The sequence below is a fragment of the Zeugodacus cucurbitae genome, chromosome 5 (assembly GCF_028554725.1).
Source record: "Zeugodacus cucurbitae isolate PBARC_wt_2022May chromosome 5, idZeuCucr1.2, whole genome shotgun sequence".
Taxonomy (NCBI): Eukaryota; Metazoa; Arthropoda; class Insecta; order Diptera; family Tephritidae; genus Zeugodacus; species Zeugodacus cucurbitae.
The window spans coordinates 60,453,497-60,480,324 of NC_071670.1; the positions used below are offsets into that span (position 1 = coordinate 60,453,497).

A 26,828-nucleotide genomic window follows, 5' to 3' on the forward strand; every position below is an offset into this window, starting at 1 on the left:
TACTACATTTAATTTTAATTAAATCATTTGTACTGCGCATAATTTTTATAAAAAAAAATTGTTTTTTGTAAAACGTGTAATGCCAACAAGTAAACCGTGAGTTCCCATTGACTGCGCCATTTCGGCATTGTCTGACACAATTAATGCTATGCATATTTAACTTATGCGAGAGTACTCGTATATATTTACGAATAACAAATATAATATTTAAATGCGAATTATAAATATTTATTTGTATTTTGTAAATCGCAATTCACAATTTGCATGTAAGTATGTGCTGCATAAAATTTGTTTTCTGTTTTTTATTAAAAAACAAATTTTTTACGTCTTAAAAAATCTAGAAAGCCAAGTGAGCTGCAGGAAAGCGCGCTCTCACTCACTCACTTCCGCCGGCAAACGAGCGGCTGAGCGCTGTGCTGTGTGCTTGGCCTTTCCATCTTCGGCTTTTGGGGCACTGACTGCACTTTCTTACTTTATTTCTTTCTTTATTCTTTAGATAAATATTTATTATGGTTCTTTTGTTTTGTTGCTTTTGCTGTTTGGCTGTTTATGACAGCTCAGCGCGGCGCGCTCGATATTGGAGGTTAATAAAATGATAGTCAAGTCAAGGTTGACTGGCAAGGCGCAAGGCAAGAAAGACGCATTTGAATTCGTAGAAATGCGTCAAATGATATGTCTAAGTGCGATTAGAAGGGGGCTCGCATTAATTTGACTACTAAGTCAGTGAACTCCATTTGTTGGTAATTGAACTATATAGCGATGAGAAAAACAACAATGTGCCACTTCATTGTGGATGCTTGTCACGATTGTTGACTCGTAGGTGATTGATTCGTTGTATGGAGAGGTGTGGCGCTTGGAGCAAATTAATTGGAGTGAGTGAGTACGTAGTGGGAATAGTGTTAGATCATCTCTGACTCAAGTATTTAATGCAAGTTTTGGTGAAATAGCTTCTTTGTAATATTTAAGAGAGACTACTTGCTTACTAAGAAAATGCGCAATTAAATTGAGCTAACTATAAGTTCTTATATAAGACTCTGAGCTCACCAATTGATATTTTGTCATTTGTTTATTCATCAACTCACCTGAAAAGAGAGAAAAGAGTTGTTAATAGATTTTCGAATCAAGAAAAATATATTTATATTTAATTATAAAATAAGAACTTAATTTCAAGATTTACTAAAACCAAAAAAAGGTGTCTTAATTGTTACTCGATTTCGGTCATTTTCCCATCGTAAGATGTTATGTTCAATTTAACTATCTTTAGCAATTCAAGAGATCTAACAAAATAAAAAATAAATCAATCCCTTAACACTTTTGATTTCATTGATCATTTTTGATACCCAATAAAGCGCCAACCACGCAGGAAGTAATAAAATGTTTATGCTTGTAATGCTAATTATCGCACAGTAGGTGAATTCTCCAATTCTAAAAATACACAGAAATGCATATATGCAAACCGGCAAATATTTATCAGTGCACTTGCTACGTGTGCAAAATTTTTAAAATCAAAAATCTAAAATAAACACAAATAAATTAGCACTTCACTTCTAACAGAATGCTTCCTGGCTTGCGAGAAACCAAATGCAATACATTACAAAAATAAATAAATACAAATACAAATGTGGCCACTTAATCTTCTGGCATGTAATAGCTACGTAAGTCCATACATATGTATTTATATATATTTATATGTTCACAGTATTTATTTATTAACTGCCAACGCAATCCAGTCGCGCAAAATATTGCAAAAAATGTGATGTCAAAACTTCCTGTTTGGTTGTTTGCCAGAAATTTTCTTTTGTTTGCCAATGCTATCTGCTTGGCATTAAATCTTTGGAATGGTCAAGATTTTGCTTAATCATTGCAATAGCTGCATTCGTACTTTCTAATAATTATACTTTGGAAAAACATTGCATTACTGTGAAAAAATCTTAGCTGGTGTATTCTAAAAAGTTGCGGGCCGGAAAATTTCTCTGAACTTGTTAAATTCGAAAGATAACAGTATCAGTATTCACAAAAAAAAAAGCTGAAGTAAAAGAAATAGAGGAGTATAGAAATATAGGATTACGATTACATTTGAGTTATAATGATTACAATTACGTAAGTGTACTCCACTCATTTTTGTTACAATTACTGTTGTCGCAATAACAAAATATTGATTTACAATACTTTAATTGTAATCATTATTGTGAGATTACAAGTAATGTAACCATTACAATAATTGTATATATGTAATGAAAATTACTCTATATACGATGTATTTTAGAATTATATATGAAGTTATCTTAATAAAATGTCTTACCAAATTTTCAGTACCTTAAATGTAATCATAATTACAAGTAAAGTAATCAATTTAAATTAGGATTACAATGCTTTGTTATTGTTAAAAAATTAGAATTACAATTGCATATCAATTTAATCAAGAAACGTATTACTGATATAGTAGTCGCATGAGTTTCATTTGTCAGATTACGATTACTGTAATTGTAATCACCAAGGTTTTAATGCATATTAAATAGTAGTAATGCAATAAATTTAGGAAGTTATATTAATCGTAAATCTTTATAAAAAGAGTTTTTATAAAAATATTATGGAGACATTTCCATTAAGACAACCCTTATTAGTCCATGTAAACTTGAAGGGTAGTATTTATTAAAGCAGTATCATTAAGGGGCTATACCAGTGTGACATTTTCAAAAAATCGATTTTTTTAATTTTTTATTTATTCGGAAAATTTTTTACGAAAAAAAACGAATTTTTTTATTCGGAACTACGCCATTTTGTCAATTTTTGATATTTTTCAAAAATCGTAGGTCATTATATAGGAAATATATTTAACTTTAATAGCCTTTTTGAATTTTTTTGTTTCAGTAACTCATTCGGCCGGAATCATGTCAGCAGTTGGAGAACTTTTTTTTTTGCACCTCCGAAGACAGCGCATAACTCCGTTATTTTTCAATATTTTTGTAAAAAAATGTAGAAATGTAACTGAAAATATACCTTATTATGTGTAAAAAGCTTCGAAACAATCAATCGAGTACTTTCTTTTAAAAAAAATTCATGAAAATCGCCTAATTTTTCATGGGTTACACTGGTACACTGGCCTCATAAGATGAAAACCTCGAGATACACCATAATAATGAAATATTTCTTTTAATTTGCTCGATGGATATCTTGTTTCAATATTACTAGATCTACTCGACCACTCCGAAGAAGAAGAAAGTGTGAGATAAAAGTATAAACCTTTTGTAAAGCGATTCCAAAATATATTACTGAAGAACTTAAGATTATATTTGATACGAATTTAGCTATACAAGAACTACTAATGAGCTTTATGAGTCCGAATAATCCGATCTATAACATCACTGCTCATCCGCTAACTATTTTTCAAGTGAATGCTTCTCTTTTGCCCACAACTGTTGTTGGCATAAAAATCGTATAATTGCAGCTAAAGAAAGACATTTAAAGGGTGATTTTTTAAGAGCTTGATAACTTTTTTTAAAAAAAAAAACGCATAAAATTTGCAAAATCTCATCGGTTCTTTATTTGAAACGTTAGATTGGTTCATGACATTTACTTTTTGAAGATAATTTCATTTAAATGTTGACCGCGGCTGCGTCTTAGGTGGTCCATTCGGAAAGTCCAATTTTGGGCAACTTTTTCGAGCATTTCGGCCGGAATAGCCCGAATTTCTTCGGAAATGTTGTCTTCCAAAGCTGGAATAGTTGCTGGCTTATTTCTGTAGACTTTAGACTTGACGTAGCCCCACAAAAAATAGTCTAAAGGCGTTAAATCGCATGATCTTGGTGGCCAACTTACGGGTCCATTTCTTGAGATGAATTGTTCTCCGAAGTTTTCCCTCAAAATGGCCATAGAATCGCGAGCTGTGTGGCATGTAGCGCCATCTTGTTGAAACCACATGTCAACCAAGTTCAGTTCTTCCATTTTTGGCAACAAAAAGTTTGTTAGCATCGAACGATAGCGATCGCCATTCACCGTAACGTTGCGTCCAACAGCATCTTTGAAAAAATACGGTCCAATGATTCCACCAGCGTACAAACCACACCAAACAGTGCATTTTTCGGGATGCATGGGCAGTTCTTGAACGGCTTCTGGTTGCTCTTCACCCCAAATGCGGCAATTTTGCTTATTTACGTAGCCATTCAACCAGAAATGAGCCTCATCGCTGAACAAAATTTGTCGATAAAAAAGCGGATTTTCACATTTCGAACCGAACACTGATTTTGGTAATAAAATTCAATGATTTGCAAGCGTTGCTCGTTAGTAAGTCTATTCATGATGAAATGTCAAAGCATACTGAGCATCTTTCTCTTTGACACCATGTCTGAAATCCCACGTGATGTGTCAAATACTAATGCATGAAAATCCTAACCTCAAAAAAATCACCCGTTACTTACCATTTATCACACAATTCCGCATTTGCATTAATTGGAGATTTCGCACAATCACTTTCTCATACAAAATTTTACAAAGCATTTCAACTTAATGAACCGTCTCCGGGACACTACTGATAACGCGTGTGTAGCTTTTCGCTTGCTGCCCGAACGAGCTGAAAGACCGCGCACTATATAGAGTGGCGATGGCCGACAATGCACTTGTAAGCGCCTACTTGGGCAAGTGAGTAGATTATGAGCTCCAGTGACACAGCATGTGGTCCTATGTGTAGGTAGGAGTGGGTTGCAAGCGACTTTGAAAACGAGCATTAACCCAAGGCAAGGCAAATAGCAGCCAGATAATTGTGTATAAGTGCGCATGTGTATGTCTGTGGAAAGGCTTATATGCAAATGAGCAGCAGGCAATTGACATTGACGGGGTGCATTTCTCCCGACATTTCTGCAATTGTTGCGTATTTATTTTAGCTCATAATTAAATGCCACAACAACACACACACTGATTATACATTTGCTTAACTTTTTATTGAAATTTTGTTTTCTTGCAATTATTTACACAACTTTATGGAAAGCCCTTTCAGGGGGTTAAACAAAAGCGCGCCATTATTGAGCCTACAGTTTGCATAGGTGTGTGCAGTGCCTCGGAGTTTAATGAGTTTGTAGATTTACGCAAATCGGTTTGAAAATTCCGAAAGTTCACATTTATTGTTTTAAACTGCTTTTGAAGCTTTGTTGTGAGTTCAGTAACACCATACTACGCTTTATAGCTAAATATGGTCCCCATTTAGCTCTTGAAAGCACTTTTCGCGATCACTTCTAGTATAACTTCAACTGAGAGTACTGTCATAGAACACCCTTTACTGATATTAAGTGGTGGGAGTTGGTCCGATAGTGTAAACTCAGGTTACTTAAGGTTCTTTGGCTGTTATTAATACAGCAATAAACTTCTATACTTAGCCGATAGATCACATCATCCACTGAAGTGTTTCCAAACCAACTAATTATTCCTGGTCTTCGTGTTCAAAAAAATATATTATAGATTTTACTGAATATGGATGATGACATGTGTATTGTGAGATTTTAAGAGTCCATACAAAATCTTTGGTAAGGAAAGACTCTCTTAGAGTTCAGAATTTGGCGAAGCGCTTTGGTTCCGCATTATATCAGAAGTCTTTCAGAATGAGTTGTAGAGATTAATTCAAAGGCAATGAAATTGAAAACCTGTTTTTACTCTACAACTTTTTCCTAACCCATTTGGCACTCAAACTCACGATGACTCATATTTTTAATTACCTTTTATCATATCAACATTCCTTGAGTATTTTTCTATATAGAGTTGGCTTACATCAGACGTCAGCTCTCTTTCAGCTTTAGTAACACGATGACAACTACCTAATGGAAATCTATCTTTCTTCGAAAGTTTTCAATTTGAGAGTAGAGGAAATGCACTATATCGACTACGTCGAACAAATCTCATGAAGAGAGACCTAGACTAACCATTTTATTGGTTTACTATTATGATCTGGATCCAGGCCTTTTCATAGTCGTGACTTTAGTAAGATTTTTAGGTTTTCTGGAATTTCTTGCGAAAATAGTATATAATTGATGAAGTCAAAATGTAAGCGGCGGGTTCGAAAACTCGTATCGACAGAATAATACTAAAGCAGATAAAAGTGATCGAATCCTAGCAGTAACGGCAAAGTACCAGATTTCCTTATCATAAAGAAATGTTTGTAATAATTTGTGAAAAATGTTTGAGAAAAAGAGTTATTCTATACTTTATTGTACTACAACTTTCCTGAACCTATTTCTTTAGACAATCAGTTTACCCAAAAATCACACTGGGATGCCAAGCGAGAACACTTGTCTTTTGACAAGAACAAACACATTATATACATAGTAGTATGTATGCTATGTTTGAGATGGTGTAATCGTCTTTATATAGCATTGGCGTGCGATTCTTGTCACTTTCTACGCGTTTTCTTTTCGTTTTCGCTTATTTCGTAATTTCATTTATTTTTTCTATTCATTAGATTTGCTCAGCAAACCACAAGCGGAAGTAAGCAATCTTTCATTAGAATCCCCAAAAACCTGCGCAAGCCAACCCCAACCAATTACTTACATAATTACATAAATATATGCTATGTACTGGGTACTAGGTCTTGTGCGCGTACAAGCCAAATTAAAAAGTCACTCGCAGCAAGCGTACGTTGGCTCAGGTGCTGTTGGCAACATCACGTTGCGGTGGAAAGGCGCGCGCTGCCGTTTTTTTTTGTTTTTTTTTTTTATTTTATTATTAGTTTGCCATTTATTTTTGCAATATCATCTGCTTTCAATTTTAATGAAAATTTTTGTGTGAATTCATTTAAGTGCTTTTAAATAACTGGCTACGGTGTGCGAGAAAAACTTGTGATTTCACTTGCCATGTGAATTGTGATGAAATAATCAGTGAAATTGAAGGCCAACACGATAACCAAGTGTAATATTTGATTGTAGGGGACTAGTGAAGGGAGTGGTTCCTGGGTGTGTACAAATGGTATACAAGTTAAGGGAAAAGAATTGACGAAGACGTTCGCGATTTTAAGTTTTTCGATCTAATATTTCCATCTAGACGGCAACTTCATAATACCCCCCTCGTAGAAGCCCTCCTCCTTATTTGCGAAGAACTCGGACAGCTACTTTTCACAAACTTCTTTTGAGTTCAACTTTACACCACCAAGGGCGTTCGCCATGGACAAGAACAGGTGGTAATCACTTGGCGAGAGTGAGAGAGAGAGCTTTCAACCTATACGGACGTGTATTTTATGCGCTCCGTGATTATTCTCTAAAACCTAAAATTAAAATAAAATAAGTAAAAAACAAAACAACTTAAACAGTGCATTAAGCAAAGCGTTAGTCAATAACGCCGAAATTGTTAGCAAAACAAAAAAAAAATCACAAAAATAAAAGTGTACAAACAATAATAAATACGAAATAACAAATTCTAAGTGCGAGAAAATAAACAATAAACAATAACATGAGCGCTGCGCAGCCTCACCAACAAGGCCGTAGGCATTCTCTGAATGCCTACTTTAGCTTTGTCGAGCCTGCAAAACCAGCTCCTACCAACAAACAAGGCAAAGGCGAGAAGGATGAGACATCTCAGCGATCAACGGAGCAGCACCCTAAGCAGAGCTTAGCAACAACAATAGTAGCAGAGAACGGCAGCCAACAACGGCCAGCAACAAACACGAACGCATCAACATATAAGCAGGTACCTGCAAGCGAGCAGACAGCGAAGAAAACGCAAGGTGAGAATGCACAAATCAAAAAAGGTCCATCTGTTCAGATTGGCATTGACCGCTACGTCAATATTAAAAGGAAATTAAGTCCTGTGAAGTCAGCGGTCAATCCTAACAAATTTCTAGGCGGCACGCCAACCAAGAATAAACCTGACGTTTTAAATGGCAACAGATTTGCCGTACTAAGCACTGGTTCTGATGATGATGCGAAGGGTACCACCACAGTCGCGTATGCCAAACCGCCCCCAATATATTTGCGCGAGCGTAGCTCAAATACTCTTGTTGCTAAATTAAGCGAAATTGTAGGTACAAAAAACCTTTAAAAAAAGGCAATATAGATGAAACGAAAATACAGACATACACTGAGAAAAGTTTTATGGATGTTGTCAAGTTTTTGTCGGATAAAAACAAAAATTATTATTCCTATCAGTTGAAGAGCTCAAAGGGCCTAGCTGTAGTAATTAAAGGTATAGAGTCATCTGTAGACTCTAGTGAAATCAAAGAAGCTCTTGAAGAATGTGGCTTTGAAGTTAAAACTGTCGTAAACATCTTTAATAGAAATAAAGTACCGCAACCCATGTTTAGAATTGAATTGATGCCGAATTCTAACCAGCTTAAAAAGAACGAAGTGCATCCAATATATAATTTAAAATATTTGCTCCACCGTAGAGTAACCGTAGAAGAACCACACAAAAGAAACGGTCCGGTACAATGCACCAACTGCCAAGAGTATGGGCATACCAAATCTTATTGCACTCTACGCAGTGTTTGTGTGGTATGTGGAGATTTACATCCCACTTCAAAATGTATCCTCAAGAAAGAGGATTTAAACAAAAAATGCAGCAACTGTGGAGGAAGTCACACTGCCAACTACAGGGGTTGTCCTGTTTATAAAGATTTGAAATCGAAGTTGTCACAGGGAATTCAAGCACGACGTAATCAAATGTTACATACTCCCCGTACTGACATTATAGATATCACAGACCATATTCCGAAATCTAGTAATATTAAAAATAATACTGTACAAGGGAGCTATGCCAATGTTGTAAAAGGCAACAATGTACAAATGCAACCACCGTAAAATCCTCCAAATAGTGGTATTGAAAATATGATTCTAAATCTGACTCAATGTATGACACAATTCATGTCTACGATGCAAAACATGATCCAAGATTTAATAAAATCACAAAACCAAATGCTGCAAACCTTATTAAGTAAAAAATGAGCATACTAAACATTTGTATATGGAACGCTAACGGTGTTAACCAACATAAACTAGAGATAATTAGATTTCTGTCTGAAAAAAATATAGATGTAATGTTAATATCAGAGACTCATCTGACAAACAAAAACAATTTTAAAATACCGGGATTTAGACTGTATGTTACAAATCACCCGGATGGAAAAGCACATGGCGGAACGGCAGTATTGGTTAGAAATCGGTTAAACCACTTTACTCTGGGTTCTCATGCTACAGCACAGTTACAAGCTACAACAATATCGTTAAAAAATCGGGGTTGTGATTTAAATCTATCGGCTATATACTGCCCACCTCGTTTTAAAATTACAGATAGCGAATTTAAAGACTTCTTTGGAACGCTAGGTCATAGATTTCTAGCAGGTGGAGATTATAATGCAAAACACATGTACTGGGGGTCACGTCTTAATAATCCGAAAGGACGCCAGTTGTACCAAACCATTATGAACCACAATAACCTTGATATAATATCTCCTGGTAAACCTACATACTGGCCCAGTGATCGTAACAAAATACCAGATTTAATTGATTTCGCTGTAACCAAAAATATAGATAGATCACTTGTGACAGTTGATACATGTACAGACTTATCTTCAGATCATTCACCTGTACTAATAAAGTTGTGTGAAGAACCCATATTCGTTGAGCCAAAGGTGGGTCTAACATCTCACAAAACGAACTGGTTAAAATACAAAAAATATGTGAGTAGCCACATTAATATTGATGTAAAAATAGATACAGAAAGAGATATTGATGAAGGTATAAGAGAATTTAATGATGTAATATCAAATGCAGCTGTCATAGCAACACCAAACATAAGCAATAAACCGATTATCCGCAGAAAACTCACTAATAATGAAATAGAAAAGCTTGTAAATGAAAAAAGGCGAGCTAGACTTGAATGGCAGTTAAATCGCTCCCCTTCTACTCAGCTGCAACTAAAATATGCTGTACGAAAACTAAAAACAGCGCTTAAACGTGAGGAAGAATACCACACTCACAATTATATAAAGAAACTGTGTCCAAATTCAAACAAAGGAAATTCTCTTTGGAAAGCCCAAAAGTCAATGAAGCCTCCAGTCGACTCCAACTTGCCTATAAGAGGCTTGGGTGGAAACTGGGCAAGAAGTGACGAGGATAAGGCAAATTGTTTCGCAAATCACCTAGAAAAGGTATTTCAACCTAATTGCCCAAAGAACAGCTTTAAGCTGCCAATCATCTCCAATAGCGCTAACGAGTCGCTTGGGTCTATTCAAACGTCATCTTCTGAAATTATTAAAATCATAAAAGAGCTGAATCCTAAAAAGTCGGCAGGACACGATAAAATTACTCCAAAAATGCTAATTGAGTTACCAAATATTGCTTTAACAGTACTCTCCTTGCTCTTTAACGCTATTCTCAGTTTCGGGTACTATCCAAGTTCATGGAAAAAGTCGCAGATCATCATGATAGAGAAAACAGGTAAAGACTTGACACAGCCGTCTTCATACAGACCAATCAGTCTTCTACCCTGTCTTTCTAAAATATATGAAAAAGTGTTACTATCAAAGATGTCTCCTTTCCTCCTTGAAAATAATGTAATACCAACGCACCAATTCGGTTTTCGTGCAAAACATGGCACTGTAGAACAAGTAAATAGAATTACTAACGAAATCAGAAGGGCGTTCGAGTATAGAGAGTACTGTTCTGCTATATTTCTAGATGTGGCTCAGGCGTTCGATAAAGTGTGGCATGACGGGCTTTTATATAAGATTAAAAAAAGCTTACCTCTCGAAATGCATAAAACCTTGGAGTCTTATTTAAAAAATAGAAAGTTTACTGTCAAAGTAGGAGACTTCATATCTGAAGAACGACCAATAAAAGCTGGTGTACCTCAGGGCAGTGTTTTAGGGCCAACTCTATACATAATATATACAGCAGACCTTCCAACAGCTAGTAATATTTTGACATCAACTTTTGCGGATGACACAGCTTTAGTGAGCCGAAACAAATGCCCAATTATAGCATCAAAAGTATTAGGAGCGCATTTGATTTTTGTCGAAGAATGGCTAGCAAACTGGCGTATAAATGTAAACGAACAGAAGTGCAAGCATGTTACATTTTCTCTAAGACCAAAAACGTGTCCGGCAGTTAAAATGAACAATATTTTAGTACCCCAAGCGACTGAAGTAACATATCTTGGTATTCACTTGAATAGAAGGCTCACGTGGAGAAAACACATATCGTGCAAAATAACCTGCATGAAGATAAGAGCAGCACATTTAAATTGGCTTTTAAATAAAAATTCAAAACTTAGCCTAGACAACAAAGTTCTATTATACAACGCGGTCATAAAGCCGATTTGGATGTACGGCATCCAACTGTGGGGTACGACCTGTGCAACCAATATCGATATAATTCAGAGATTCCAATCAAAAATGCTTAGAACAATCACGTGCTCACCATGGTATATGCGTAATGAAAATATCCATAAAGATCTTGGTATTCTCATGGTAAAGAAAGAAGTAGAGAACAGCAGAAATAAATATTTGTCCAAACTCCGCGATCACCCAAACCCATTGGCTAATGCTTTATTACATTCTTGTAATCAATCACGTCTAAAAAGAAGAGATATGCCAGCACACTGAGGAGCAACGTTTCACCAAAACAACTCAATCAATTGGTTGAGCTTGTCTAGTTTTAATTAGAATTAAGATTTTATAACTTATTGTTAGGCTCCAAAGAGCAGATTCAATAAATAAAGAATTATATGAAAAAAAAAAAAAAAAAACTTGGCGCTATGTCCGGGCTATATGGTGGATGCGATAATACCTCCCAACCGAGCTCCCGTAGCTTCTGACGAGTCATCTACACCCTTCCTGTTGGCCAATTCGGAACGCTTCTGATCGATCGCCTGCTTCAAGCGGCCCAGTTGTTCGCAGTAGATGGTAGAATTAAGCGTCTGGCCATATGGGAGCAACTCATAATGGATGAATCCCTTCCAATCCCACCAAACACACAGCAAAACCTTCATGGCCGTCAATCCCGGCTTGGCCACTGTTTCACCGGCCTTCGACCAAGACCGTTCTCCCTTCATATTGTCGTATGTGATCCATTTTTCGTCGGCAGTCATGCATAGCTTCGTTTTGTAGGTTATGCCAAGAGCTTTCAAAGATGTATAGTATTGCCAAATAAGAGCTCTGTTGCGCTTTATACACAGCCTCGAAATTTAAAAGACAAAAAGGCGGAAGGTAGCCTAATACACCTTTGATAAAAAATCCTTATTTCTGGTAATAATTATTATTCCTAAATTCTGATTAAAGACTTTGAAATACTCTATTTACTTTGTCTATATTCAGAAACAATATCAGAAGCTTTACATCGGCTGCTGAGGTGTTTCAAAAAATTTCCGATATCTCTTTATTCACCATCGAACCTTCAACCCACCCAGTGGTAGTCATGCAGCCAACCCTTGAAAACTGTGATAAGTGTTTTGTTTACATGGCTTATGTCAATGGGCGCCTGTCATCGCCTTTTTAAGTAAAATTTCAAAAGCGCACAACAATCAACAACGCATCTGAAAATTATCATAAAGTAAATTCAAAAGTCGAAGCACATTAAGGCACACAACTCACAAGTAAAAACAAAAAGAAAAACACTCAAAACAAAAACTATCAACAAGTTCCACACAAAAGAAGGTTAACCAAATACGGTTATGACCTACGTCAACTTCATGTAAATTTACAGTCAACAGATAAACAAACACATACAAACGTACAGAAAACGGTTAATAAATACGAGCGACAATTACATGCTACAAAAGAGTGAAAGGTGCGCCGTAACGCCATCGAATGAGCTCTTACAGGGCACACTGCACCAGCAGTAAAAAGTATAATAATAATAAAAATAAAAAAATAAATATGAACAAAAGCGTACAACAATACAACAAAAATAAAAATAACAATAATAACATAAAAGTCATAACAACTATACATACAAATAAAGAGAAACCTTAACGGTTGAGTGCCGGTTCGATGATTTTTACTTTGTCTCTGCTTGCACGCCTTTTTAAGTGGGTCACATAGAGGCCAACCAAGCAATAACAACAACCACAACAATGATGAGGTGTAGCGGAAGATGCCATAAATGGGTTGTATGCCTTTGGCTGTTGGCAACGGCAAAGTTTTTTTTTTGTTTTTTTTGTGCAACCAAAAATAGTTATACAGATGAATGTCACTCCAAGTGAAAAGTTTGTGGGGAATATGAAGTATATATATATATATAACAAAGTATATAATTTCTACTCAGGAATGAGATTAAGAAAATACTGGACTAATTTCGTCTTAACTACACCTTCATCTAAAAATTCTTAATGGTTAATGGGTCCGTTAGAAAGTTGGAAATAGTGGTCGTAATATACCACGTAAACACACACATACGAAAGAATGTATATATATATATTCCTTTAGTTAAGTAATTGCGATCTACATATAAGTCGTTGAAACCGAATAAAGGTATCGGCTTTCAAGGAAATTATATTTACATTATTAACAGCTAGTGAAGGTACATTACATACTTTCATAGATGTAATGTCACAAAGTGTCCTATTCTCAGCGTTTTTTCTTTATTCTGTCGTTTCTAGATAAAATATCTTTCACCTTTTTCAGTTCACTTTCATTGAAATTGACTAAATTTTCTGTTTTTTTTTTCACTATATTCTCTGCCCCAAATTAATTTTAAAGTACGCCTTGTTCCCAGATTTCTATAATTGCTACATTGCTCTAGGCAATATCTGAACCAACTTAACAGTTTCTGTGCTTTCTTCATTCATCCCGTTCTTAGAACCATCTCGTTCGCGTTTTTTGGTGCAAATCTATAACTATCTTTGTTGTTTGGTATTTCAGCCAAATTGTGTTAATATCCTTCTACATATTCTAGTGTTATGTCTCGAAAATGGGCAAAATCGCTTAACAACCACGCCTACTTCCCAATCAACCGGAAATTATCCCAACACCAACTCAAACCAGATACAGATTAAAGGAGACGAAAGTCCTTCAGAGGAAACGGATATTTGATAAACGATACGGATGTTCGAGGATGCTTTGCTTTTAAAAACAAATTTCCTGTTGATTTTTCATTTCCGTTTCCGAGCCTACTCTACTTCCGCTTCCAGTTTAAGTTGATGATGGTTACACTTCCGGTTACGATTGTTCAATATTCTTCCGGCCCATAACCTTCCCTCATGGTACATCCGTTCGCCCATATGTATGTACATACAGTGGAACATCTCTAACTCGAATCACCATAATCCACAATTACATAAATGCTGACTCGATAGTAAAATTTTAAATTCTGTATTATCCCATGGTGAAAAGTTCGATTTATGGAAGGAATTTTATATGAAAGTTACCTTCTATTGCCACTTCAAGAGTTCGAGTTATGGAGAACTTCGAGTTATAGAAGTTGGAGTTATGGAAGTTCCCTGTATATGTGTACCGCTGCGCTGCCCAACAAAGCAGAGCAGAGCATCAGTGTGGACCGATTTTGATGATCTTGGGTCACTTGGGGGTCACTCGAAATCAGGTTTATTTTAATGCTGAGGATTCCATATTAGAGTATTCAATAACCTATTTTCTATATTCTTGATATCTTTTGGATGAGATGAGCTCAGATGAACTATTATCAAATATCGTCAAATGAGACTAGTTAAAAAATACGCCTCAAGAATATACCTATATTTTTGAGATTACAATCTTACGAATTATACTGATACTCATTTATTCATAAACAAGATCATGGCAATATAATATATTAATGAACTACGTAGTAAACGGTTGGTCAATAAACTCAAATTTACCAAAAAAAAGTGTGCAAAAAAAAATTAATTAAGTCAAAATTACCGTGAGATATAGAATGAGTAGTCAGTCGGTCAGTGGAATATATATACTCACATATATACGAGTATACTCCACAAGACGCAATGAATTGAATGTCGTTTGTGCTCATTAGCTTATCGCCATCATGTGCGCTGGCAGCCATATACACAGCCCTAAAAATCTTGACACTTGCGAAATGCCAGTGTATGTGTGTGTGAACACATTATACAAATTCTTTAAGCAAATCAGGTCAAATGCCTTAAGCAACAAGTACCCATGTATATATTGATATTTGTATATATATATAAGACTGCGCGAATTGTAGTATGCAAATACGTAAATGGAGTCTCCATGACGTATGATGTAAGACGATTGTAGTAAAAAATTATATTAATAATAATACAGTGGCGTGCAACACAAAAGGGGTTTGAATGTGGGGCACCTTTGTCTCAGTAACTTTGTCTCATAAAATTTCTTATCACTGGAACAGGAACTTATTTCGATGAATCTAAAAAAACTGTGAAAGCTCTTTTTTTTATTATATGGAATTCTGTACCTGATTACCCCCAGTTTATGAAATAATTTTTGTATTTTAATTTTATTTAATTTCATTTCAAGATATTTTCCATATTTTCCCGAATTTCTGATTACAATTCAGTAAATTCTTTTTATGGGTACTAGGGGAAATAATAATAATAGCTATAGGATATCATCTATTAGAATCACATTGTAAAAAAGTTTTAATCTAAATATGAGAACCTCCTTGAGTTCTATGTCAATTATGGCTTTCTGAACTAGTTGGTTACAACTAGTATTGGATTTGTTTCGAATAACTTTATGGATGTGACAGTAGTTCGATTTATTTTATTTAGCATTTAAATGTGCAGCAACTTAAGGCAGTAGTCTGCTTTACAGGCTTCAAAAAATCGATTTTTTTTTTGTTTTGTTTTAAATCTCTTCCAAAACTATCCAAGAATATGTCTTTAAAATTCCAGGAGGCCAATTCCAGATTTTTTCGAAGCTAGAGCAGTTTTAGTGGCCGAGCGTCGAGCAGGTGCGAATGCTCAGGCAGACCTTTAAAGCGCGTTTTCTCGAGTTTTCATTTTCACAAGTGTTAGAAAACGGTACCGGCGATAGCAAAAAGAATATACATATATCCGATCGAAAAAAACCAAAGTGATCTAGCTTCAGTATTAAATTATCTTCTATGTGAACTTGACAAAAGTAGTTGAAGTTGGACAAAAGTATTATTTAAACTACTTGTTTTGCAACTTAAAGTCAATTTTTTTCCTAAAAAAGTGTTTTTTTCCAACTTCGAATTTTATAACTTCTTCGGTATTTTTGTAGTTCATAAAGAAAAGAAACTTATAAAAATTAAAAAAAAAAATTGGTTCGACTGTTTCAGATGCATCGCACGACCTCCTTTACCGGCACCGATTTTCAAGTGCAGACACCAGGCGCTCCAGAAAAATACTTACAACTTTGAAAAAATTTCAATATTTTTTAATAATAAATATTGTGTTTTAAGCCTTAAATATAGTACACTATCGTCTTAAAATTCCGTTTAACGCAATCATTTCCTTCCCTTAAAAAAAAAAGGTTAAAAAACGGTTTTTTGCGTCTTCTAAAGCAGACTATTGCCTTAAAGTACTAAGGAGCCAGGGCGACGAGTTTGACCAACATATTGCAATTATTACTCATGCTACTCATACCAGAATGATACAAAATTAGGCATGCTAGTCATAAGCACTACGAACCGTCAAACTTAAATAGTAATTGAAAATAATTTCATTCTATTCATTTATGATCGCACGAACTAATTTAGTTTTTCATCTAACAAACACAGAAGTAACAGTGGAACTTCCATAACTCAAACTTCTCTAACTCGAACTCTTGAATTGGCAATAGAAGTCAAATTTCATACAAATCACCTTCCATAAATCAACTTTGCGACCGGGCCATAATACAAAAAAGAGTCCCTCTATATCGTATGGAGATTAACAAAAAATATGATATTACACTTATCGATTGCATAAATCAAGTAACATGGCATGGCATGGGATACAGACGTCAAGAGCCAAACAATAGTTTTTTTGTGGATTATGGTGATTCGAGCTAGAGAAGTTCCGCTTTATATATTTTTCAAATTTTCATTTTTATTTAAACTTTTCTAATTTTATTTAATCATAAAAATTGTATTAAATTTGCTAATTTTTTTGTTAAACCTTAAAATTAGGTTAATTTTTTATTTTATTGTATTTAATCGCAAAAAAATTACTTTCAGATGAATGCGGTTGATAAATTCCAAATTTAACTTTAACTCAAACCTAAATATTTGGTAAGTAAGCTATCAATTTTTATTTACACCAACAAACCTATAAATTCCAGTATTGCAAGGTTATAAAGCACAAACTGTTGCCTACATTTAAGCGCGCAGTTCAGAAAACTCCATAGGGATGTAGAAACAAAATTAAAAATTTAACTAAAAATATATTCAATGAAAATTCAAATTGAGTTAATACGGAAAACCATTATTTATATACTATATTTCAAAAAATATAAAAGTAACCACCCTCCAAGCTCCCGACGCCACTGTCTAAAAGCTCAATGACGCCATAAAAAGCGATTTTTTAATCAAATTTTAATTTGTGCACATATAGGCTACTGACCTATTTAATTGAAATATACAAACTACAGCGCAAAAAAAAACAACAACAAGAGACGGAGTAGGCCTGCAACGCAAACAGCGTGTTGTTTATCGCACTTCAGCTTAAAGCTTTGAGTTTGAAGCTTTTTAATTTTTTGTGTTCAATTTTTTCTTATCAAACTGATTTTGTTTTTGGAAACTTTTTTCGCAACTTTTTCTTGCGCAGCTTTGCCTAAACTTTATTATTAGTGCAATGAACTCTTCGCTTCAAGTTGTTGTTGTTGTTATTTATACATATATTTGTTTTTATCTTTCACTCAGCTGGTTAATGTGTATTGTCTATATCTATAAAACTGTGAACTCATTCTAAACAAATTTAGCCGCCCGCCTTGGCGAACTCGTTTTTACCGCTATTATGCAGTCACACCCGTCACACGCCGCGCAGTCAACAACCGAAAAAAGATTTTATTATTTTTGGACTTAAAAAATACATATTTTAGTTTCTTTTCTTTTTTCCTTTTTGTTAGATTTTGGCTATTTTAATCTTTTGTTCGACGTTTGCAGAATATTTAGCACAATTTTTTTGTATTTTTTGTATTTCTATTTCTATTTTGTTGTTATTGTTGCCTTTTGAGCGGTTTCACATGATTGCTGACTATTATTGTTATTGTTATTATATTTTATCTCATTTCTTCAGCCATTTTTTTTTTGCTGCTAAGTCTTGCCGACGCGCTTTGATTGTGTTGTGCCCACAACCACCCGCTCGTGTTGCTCGTGCGCTCGTCTGGCTTTTCGGCTCTCCCGCGCATTAGTGGTGCTGGTGGTTTCAATGAGTGTTAGACGCCATTGGTGTTGGTGGCTGCTTTTGACCTCGAAAGCAAAGCGGCGCAACCTTAACCAACTGCAAGTTCAATGCCATGCATTGACCTTGAGTCGCGCTACCACCCCATTGCGACGCAAATGGGACTAGCTAACTGCGCGCATGTGTTAGTGTATTTGTTTAGAGTGAGTATAGAGCGCGCTGCAAAGGTGTGTTTGTCATGTTTTTTTTTAGCTGGAATTGATTAATTTGGATTTTGTTTTTTATCAAATAGCAGTTTGCAAATGCAAAAGTAAACAGTTACCGTTGTACCTTGTACCTATATATACCTTCATACATACATATTTATATGAATTGCATATAATTTTTTTTCGCTAAGCAAATTTTCTGTGCGCACAAACAAATATTGAGATAAATAAGTGCAGACAGTGAGTTTAATAACCTGTGAAAGTAAGCAAAAACAAAAACAACAATTACTTAATCAAATACAACAACAATAACAACGACAATAACTCGTGCACTTTTGCGATTTAGCTGTGAAACCAGTTGAAAGTCATTTGAAAGCCCCGTTGAAAACCCCGTCAAATCATCATAAAATCTCACCTCATTTGCTATTGTTATGGTATCTGCCTTTTATTGTTGTTGTCCCTGTTTTTATTGTTGTTCGTTCCTCAAAACATGTGTTTGTGTGCACTTGTATTAGCATTTTGTTTAATTAAACTGAGTTATCTGGCATTTAGAACTGTTTGCAATGGCTCTTCAAAATGCGCGAATAAACAAGGTACGCTCAAACAAATTTAAACTGAAAAGTGGGTTTAGTCATGCATAATCTAAAAAACCAAAAATAACTGCAATTAAGCAATAAGATAATTTCTTAATTAAACTGGTGATGAGTGCATTGATTAACATACATATGTATAATACATGCAGTGATACCACGTAAGGGTAGCTTTCTGGTAAGTTCACTTCTACGAATAATTTGGTGTCATTCTACAAGTGCTACTTTTGCATATGATTTAGTTTCTATGACGTCTGCGATTAATATGGTAAATAGCTCGTTTTGATGGATGAATAACTGGTAGAGTAATTTGATTTGGTTCTTAACGGCAAAAGTTATAAAAGGTACTGCACTTTTTTTAGAAAGAGTGAGTTGGCATACACGAACAGTTTAGAAGCTCCAGAAATGAAAAAAATAATATCAAGGAAAAATGTTGTAGTGAACTTTTCATCAATAATTACATACATATATACATGCTTACAATGTTCTAAAGGTTTATTTTGTCTCAAAACTTGGTTGAAGACATTTAGAGTGAAAAGAATAGTGGAAGAACAGTAGAACAATACAATGCTTCCCTTTGACCATGTCAGCTTATTTAATATTATTAAAACTTGACGAAATTTTCACAATTTTTCTTTACACTAAAATATAAAAAATATTTGCTTAAGCATCGCACCAATGGTTATCCTAAACAATTGGTTATTATGATGTTAATTTCGGTCCCCACTTGTCTCCTCCAATTTATCTGTTATCAATAGAGACAGTATTACAATAGAGACAGTACAATAGGTCCAGTGGGACACTTTAAAAAAAAATAAAATTTTTTTAGTTTATTCGATAGTTCATACTTTTAAAACTATCCCGTGAAATCAGCGAGGTCGTATCTAGAATAGTTTTTGAATGGCACTTTCTAAAGAGCGACCGCTCGCAGGTATTAATCTCTATAGTTGTAACTTTAAATGTGTTTTTCTCGAAAGGACATTTTTTCAAAATTCGCTGACATCATAACTCAATGAGAAATTGATTCAAATTCAAAACTGAGTATTCTTGGTTATATTTGTAGACAATAACCCCCGATATTTTTGATTGGTTCAAAATTGTCAATTTGGCATTCAAAAAACGACAATTTGTTTACCTAAAAAAAAACAAAATTTTTTAGAACTACGCCATTTTGTTAAATTTTTTTTCTTTTTTTTCAAAAATCGTAGGTCATTAGATAGCAAATACCTTCAACTTTAATAAATGTTTGGATTTTGTTTTATTTCAGCTACTCATTTAGCCGGAATCATGTCAGTAGTTGGGGAACTTTTTGTTTTGGCACCTCCGAAGACAGCACATAACTCTGATATTTCTCAATATTTTTCTAAAATAATACCTTATTATGTCCAAACAAATGCGAACCATTCGATCGAGTACTTTCTTATAAAAAAAAATCACGAAAATCACCCAATTTTTCATGGGTTACACTGATATACATAGACCACTGATTGACCACTTTTTCTCTATTTCTCTTGTTAATTAGCGAAGTCATCTACTAAAGTAGAATATAAACCTATCTCATAGGAGCACCGTTTATATCATAGCTCAATTTATTCAATGATCTCATTTCTGTCATGAAAAAACAATTCCCACGTTTGGGATGACTATATTAAATTAGAGCTCAATCTATCCAAAGTAACTGGGGTTCTATATAAGCATGGTAAAATTCAGACATCATTCCCGTCCTACTTTATGGTGCAGAAGCGTGGACGTTGTCAACATTCGATTAGACGACACTAGGAGTTTTCGAGAGAAAGGTTTTGCGGAAGATTTATGGTCCCTTAAACATTGGCAACGGCGAATACCGCAGAAGATGGAATGATGAGCTGTATGTGTTGTTCGACGACATAGACATAGTCCAGCGAATAAAAAGACAGCGGCTGGGACATGTTGTTCGAATGGACGAAAGTGCCCCAGCTCTGAAAGTTTTCGATGCAGTACCCGCTGGTGGAAGCCGAGGAAGAGGGAGACCTCCTCTCCGATGGAAGGACCAGGGGGAGAAGGACCTGTCTTCGCTTGGTATAACCAATTGGCGCCAAATTGCCAAAAGGAGAGATGCGTGGCGCGCTGTTGTGGACTCGGCTATAACCGCGTAAGCGGTGTCTATGCCAGTCAAGAAGAAGAAGATTCAGACAAATTAATTCTATCATTACTTCTAAGAAGAAAACCAAAAAGAATAAGAACTAATTCTCAAACTAAAACTCAGAAAAAACTAGTAATGACCCAATTAGAATCATGTCCAAAATGTCTGATTGGATTGTATTGCAAAAATAATCTGGTCTAAAAGCTATTCATGATATTTTTTCAACTAGAATCTTTTTGGAATCAGTTTCATAACAAATTTATTCAAGTTCAAGGCAATATTTAGTTATTTATTAAAATTAAATATATTCGTCATTTCAAATTCCCTGTTCAAATTATTTTGACTATCAGGAAAAGGCTGACAAATGTTACTTATGCCCAATCCCGTGACTAATTAACTGACGTAAGAGAATAAATGTGGTTTGTTGCTCTTAAAACATTGCCCAAATATACATCTTTTTAATTTTTTAATGCAACAATCATGTTGTTTAACGGTTCATTAAAGGTCAACACTCACCTTTCTTTGTGTTGGAAATTTCCGCCTCCTCAGCTAATTGAGTTGATTGATGTGGCAATAATGCGGTTGTACCGTTACTTATTACTGCAAGTGTTGTCATATTGATATCTTCATCCACTTTGTTGTGGTTGTTGTTGTTGTTGTTGTTCGAATTTGTATTTTTATCGTTAACATTGTTGTTATTGCTGCTCAAATTATTGTCGTTTACAACATTATTAATGTTGATAATGTCTGCCGTTGTAGACAACAACAACAACGCGTCTGGTAAAGTGGTTGTTGTTGTTGTTGTTGTTGCAACTGTTAACTGCGGCGAAAGCGTTTCAGTTGTTTTAATCACAAGCGGTATATTTGTCATATTCACTTGTTCTTGTTGTTGTTGTAGTTGCTGTCGATTTGGCTGTTCTTCCGGCATTTGTTGTTGTTGTTGTTGCTGTTGCAAGGCTTGTTGTTGTATTTTCTGCTTCTTGCGACGCTGTTGATTCTGCTGTGTTGACATTTCTGTCGACATTTTTATTGTTGTTTGCTTACGTTGTTGCTGCTGTTGTTGTTGTTGTTGTCGCTGGCCGATTATGCCATTTAAATTTTTCCTCTGCATCCACTGATGGTGATGGTGAAAGTTCGGCAAAGTTCTTTGACGCTGCAACAAGTGTTGCAAATATTGTTGCTGCTGATGATGTTGTTGTTGTTGCTGCTGGCAAAATTGCAAGTAATTGCTGTTGAGGCCGCCGCATGGATAATATGCCGTGGCATTGTTGAAGAAAGGCCAATAGCCGTTCATATTGTTTTTGTTGTTGTGCATAATGTTGTTGCTGCTGCTGGTGTCCAATGGTGATTTGGGCGCATTAGGGTCCATCACCGCGGCCACCTTGAGCTGTGCCGCCGGCGTGGCGGTCATTGGCGCGCTATTGCGCGGCACAAAAATCGGACTATCGATATTCATGGCGCCGCTGTGTGTGCCGTTCTCACTGTGTTCCAATGCGTTTCGTTTCGTTCTGTTTCGCGAAAGCGCTCTGCTGCGCTGCTGAGTTTTCTTTGTATTTCTAGGAAAACAAATTGATTTATTTTAATATATATTTTTCTTGCGCTTTGCCGTTAATTAACGGGGCCGTTGACGTTCGCACAAAACAATATTCCAATTGCGTCGTTGTTGTTGCTGCTGCCGCTGCTGATCACTGTCGTCGATCGCCACGCGCGCTTATCGCTTCGCTATGTGTAATCGATAAAATATCTCAACTTCGCAGAGTGCCCGATCAGCAGATGAGCACGTCCGCTTTGCAGGAAATGTGTGATCAAATGCAATAAATTGCTAAACGCGCACAATTGTTGTTGCCGATAAGCGATGGCAGCGTTTACGCGGCGTTTATTTAACAAATGTACGGAATATAAAAGTAATTGCTTGTTGTTGTTGCAGTAATTGCCCGAACTTGTTCGTTTTGCAAGTTTACTGGCAAATTGTGTTGTTGTTGTTATTTTTGTTGCACGTATTTTCCGCTGCAATTGTTGTTGTAGTTTGCGTGTGGTTAGAGGCGGTGGCTCTTGTTTTTGGTGTTGTTGTTGTTTTGGTCGTTTAATTAATTTTGTTGATTTTTGTTGTTTTTGTTTTGAGCAAATTTGCAATTTGTACATAGTATGCGTTTATTTATCGATTTAGCGTTGCTCTGCGAATTATTTGATTTTTCTCTGCAGCGGCGTCGCTTCAATTGTGGCTAGACGATCGCGCTGTTCTACGTCAGAAAAATTAATATAATCTGCAAATAGAAAATAAAAATTAATAGATTTTGAGGATTTTCATATATTTTTTGCATGAAATGTATCATGATATATAAATAATTTAAAATTTTAAAACTTAACCCTTTAAAAAATCTAATTTTTTCAAAAATTTTATATTTTTTAATAAATTATTCGAATGTCACTTTTAAAGTAAATATTTCCTAAAATTTAACGAATTGAAATCATTTTTGATACAAATATGTACAAATCGTCTAAAGAACACCCAATTCATGGATTAGTTTTCTTTGTTCTCATCCATAAGATCCCAAAATATTCATTTGTAAAGCTCCTTCAGAGAAAAGATTTAGTTATATAGAGCATTTTCGAAGCTAATCCAGTCATATACAATAAATACAATAAAAAAACCGCTTGATGAAATTTCAAATCAAGTTTCGTGCCCCCGGTAAAACCTTTAATAACAGCAAGATGTTCAAAAAAAAGGGTCAATTGTGGTCACTTGAACATGTGGTTGATGATTGCAGCCAAGCAGTCTTCACAGTTGAGTCCCCGTTTTAGATGGCGGACACAATTGAGTGTGCTTGGTCCACTAAAAGCGATTAGGTTCTCCAGCGATCAGTGACACATGAAGTGAATGTTCATATTTGGGGATTACTAACAAAGCATGAATTTGGTAAACTAATTGTGTTCACGAAAAATTTGGTTGCGAAATTCGTGATAACCATACACCGTCATGGACTTCTGGCATCAACAGATATGTGGTTTAAGGCATAAAGCCGCCATTGGTACTTCAAGAGGGACTTACTTCTTACCTACATATGTATGTCTACAATAATAACAACGAAAAGTAAAATCGTTATGAAGTCATTAGAAATCAACAGCTCTCGAGGAATGAATGTATATTAGGGATTGATTTATTGGTTATAAAATTTAACTTCATCATACTTATACCAATTCACCACATATTAACGAAGCGTAAACATTTATCTTCGCTCTTTCACATTATTATCGAGTTTTTATATAACCTCAAAAGGCATATACCCGATGTCCGACTCAAACATCAGACGTTTCATTGTATGATCTAAAGAGCATAAGAATTAAGTATAATAATAGTGAGGAAACATTGAATAATCCCATGTAAGCTTATTTTGATTCAAAAGTAGTTCGTTACACAGACCATAATTCAGAATTTTATTGGAACTTTCGAAAACGGTTTTGAAATGAACTTCGAAATTTTTCACAGTTTATTGAACGTTGAACTGATTCAAATTTTTTATGGGTTGTAAATAGTGGGAAGGCACTCATAAATGTTGTATTATAAGAAAGCACACATTTTAAAATATCTTTTGAATATGATTATCCACAGTTTTAAAATGTTCAAATTCACTACAATTGATAGTAAGCAAGTTTTTACAATTGACTATCAAACTAAAATGGTATAAGAAAGCTTATGGTAGTAAATATTTTATATATAAGGGTATAAGGTATATAAAGGAGGTAACAAAAAAAAATATATATGGATGGGAAGTATCTGGTCTTAAACTAAAATTTTTTTTAATAACCTTTTAGAATTAGTTATTTTTTTTAGAAAGATTGCTATAGTTTCAAACATTTTATTAAAGATTTAATAACAATTTGATATGGAGTTATATTCGAGAAATGTTATTATTTTCCAAATGATTATTCACAAATCATGCATATCATTACTAAAGTATGATAATAAAATTAATAAGTAAAGTAAATTTTTAATTTATAGACTTTTAACTATGAAATTACTCCATTCAATATCAACAATTTTTTATTAAACAATATATACATACATATAAAAGGTATCTGGTACTGAACACTTGTCATATATTTAACTAAAACTTCAATATTTTTAAAAAACAAAACTTAATTTTTATACTCTCGCAACAAGATTGCTAAGAGAGGCGAATATTGTACTGAGGGGCTGCACTCAAATTGGTATACACAATTTTAAATGGGCGTGGCTCTTCTAACTTAAGGGTCAATAACCATATCTCCGAAACTACTCGACCAATTTCAATGAAATTTGGTTGGTAATCGTAGCATCTTAATGATAGGCCAAATCGCTTCACAGCCACGCCTACTTCATATATACCAGAATTTAGAAGATGATCTGAATCGTTTACTTTACAATATATAAAGTAAGTACTAGGGATATCGGAACAGAACTTTGCACAAATACTATGTTTATTGTGTGGTAGCCCCATTCTAAAAATCGCTAAAATCGATCCATATATCGAAAATGAAGACCTGAGTGCTTCTAATAAAGTTTTTACCTAAAATATAGATATCTCAGATATTTTATAGAAATTCAGAGAGAAGATTTATGTCTCCGTGCCAAAAATGAATGAAATCGGGTCATAATTTCCACTAGCTCCCATATATCTAATATTAGGGTTTTCAAACTTTCATTGGACTTGACCATATATATGCCGAATATATGGGTCAAATTGTGTGTTATATTAATAAAATTAAATAAATAACTTGCGAGAGTATAAAATGTTCGGTTACACCCGAACTTAGTCCTTACTTGTTTTATTTTGAAATACAAGACATTCACTTAGTTGCACACGACTGTCAATATTTGTACAAATATACGCTAGTGTACATAAAACAAATTACTTATATCTTATTTTTAAACAAGTGTACCCACAAATGCCTATGTGAATACACACATATGTATGTATGTATGTATGTAAATAATGAATAATTGTGCAAAATATTTACCGTGTTAATTTGTCGCCTTATTTACACGTCACAAATTTGCAATAACATTAACAACTCGAGTGCATTTCGCAAACAGAAAACCAGCATGAAACACCACAAGTCAAAATCAATTCTGAATAACTGGCGAGTGGCTTTTTCTTTTTCGCACTTATTTGTAATATTTTTTATTTTTGTTGTTACTAACTTTCGTTTGACACGTTTTAAACAGTTATTGGCATTTATTATGAATTATTTGCACTTATGCCTTTAACAAATTATTAAATGTTGGCTTTTCTGCGCAAAACAAGTGCAAATCCATACAAACAACTAGATAGTTGTGTCCGTGTATGTTTGTTTGTTGGTGTTGGTGCGCACGTTGTCGCGCCACTCGGCCTGACGTCAGCGCAATTATTTTAGGGATTTCTACGAAAATTCTATGAGTGTGTTTATGCGGTTGCTGTTTTTGCAGTTTATTTTTTATTTCGCTTCAACACTGCTTTCACAAGACTTACTGCGTTTTAAGCACAAGCGCAAGCTTTGGTCACTTCTTTTTCTCTATAAAAAAAAAAATTTAATAAAATTTTGGAATTAAAATATTTTTTTTTTCAATTAAAATTTATTTCTTTTAAAATTTTTTTTATGAAAATTATTTGTATTTTTTTTTAATAATTTTTAATT

At 34.6% G+C, this 26,828-nt stretch overlaps 1 protein-coding gene across 6 annotated transcripts in view; it reads right to left on the bottom strand.

The window, feature by feature from the left end:
- LOC105219502 (transcription factor mef2A) overlaps positions 1-26,828 on the bottom strand; it is a 112,779-nt gene that overhangs the window by 78,934 nt on the left and 7,017 nt on the right. For 4 of the 6 annotated variants that reach the window (XM_029045105.2, XM_054232182.1, XM_054232183.1 and 1 more), the window contains 2 exons: positions 26,172-26,703; positions 21,690-23,437 (listed from right to left, as the gene is read on the bottom strand). In XM_029045105.2, the coding sequence (XP_028900938.2) occupies positions 21,690-22,629 (940 nt within the window). In that variant the 5' untranslated portion in view covers positions 22,630-23,437; positions 26,172-26,703. Of the gene's footprint in view, positions 1-21,689; positions 23,438-26,171; positions 26,706-26,828 lie in introns of all 6 variants that reach the window. The other 2 variants (XM_054232184.1, XM_054232181.1) reach the window with 1 other exon arrangement.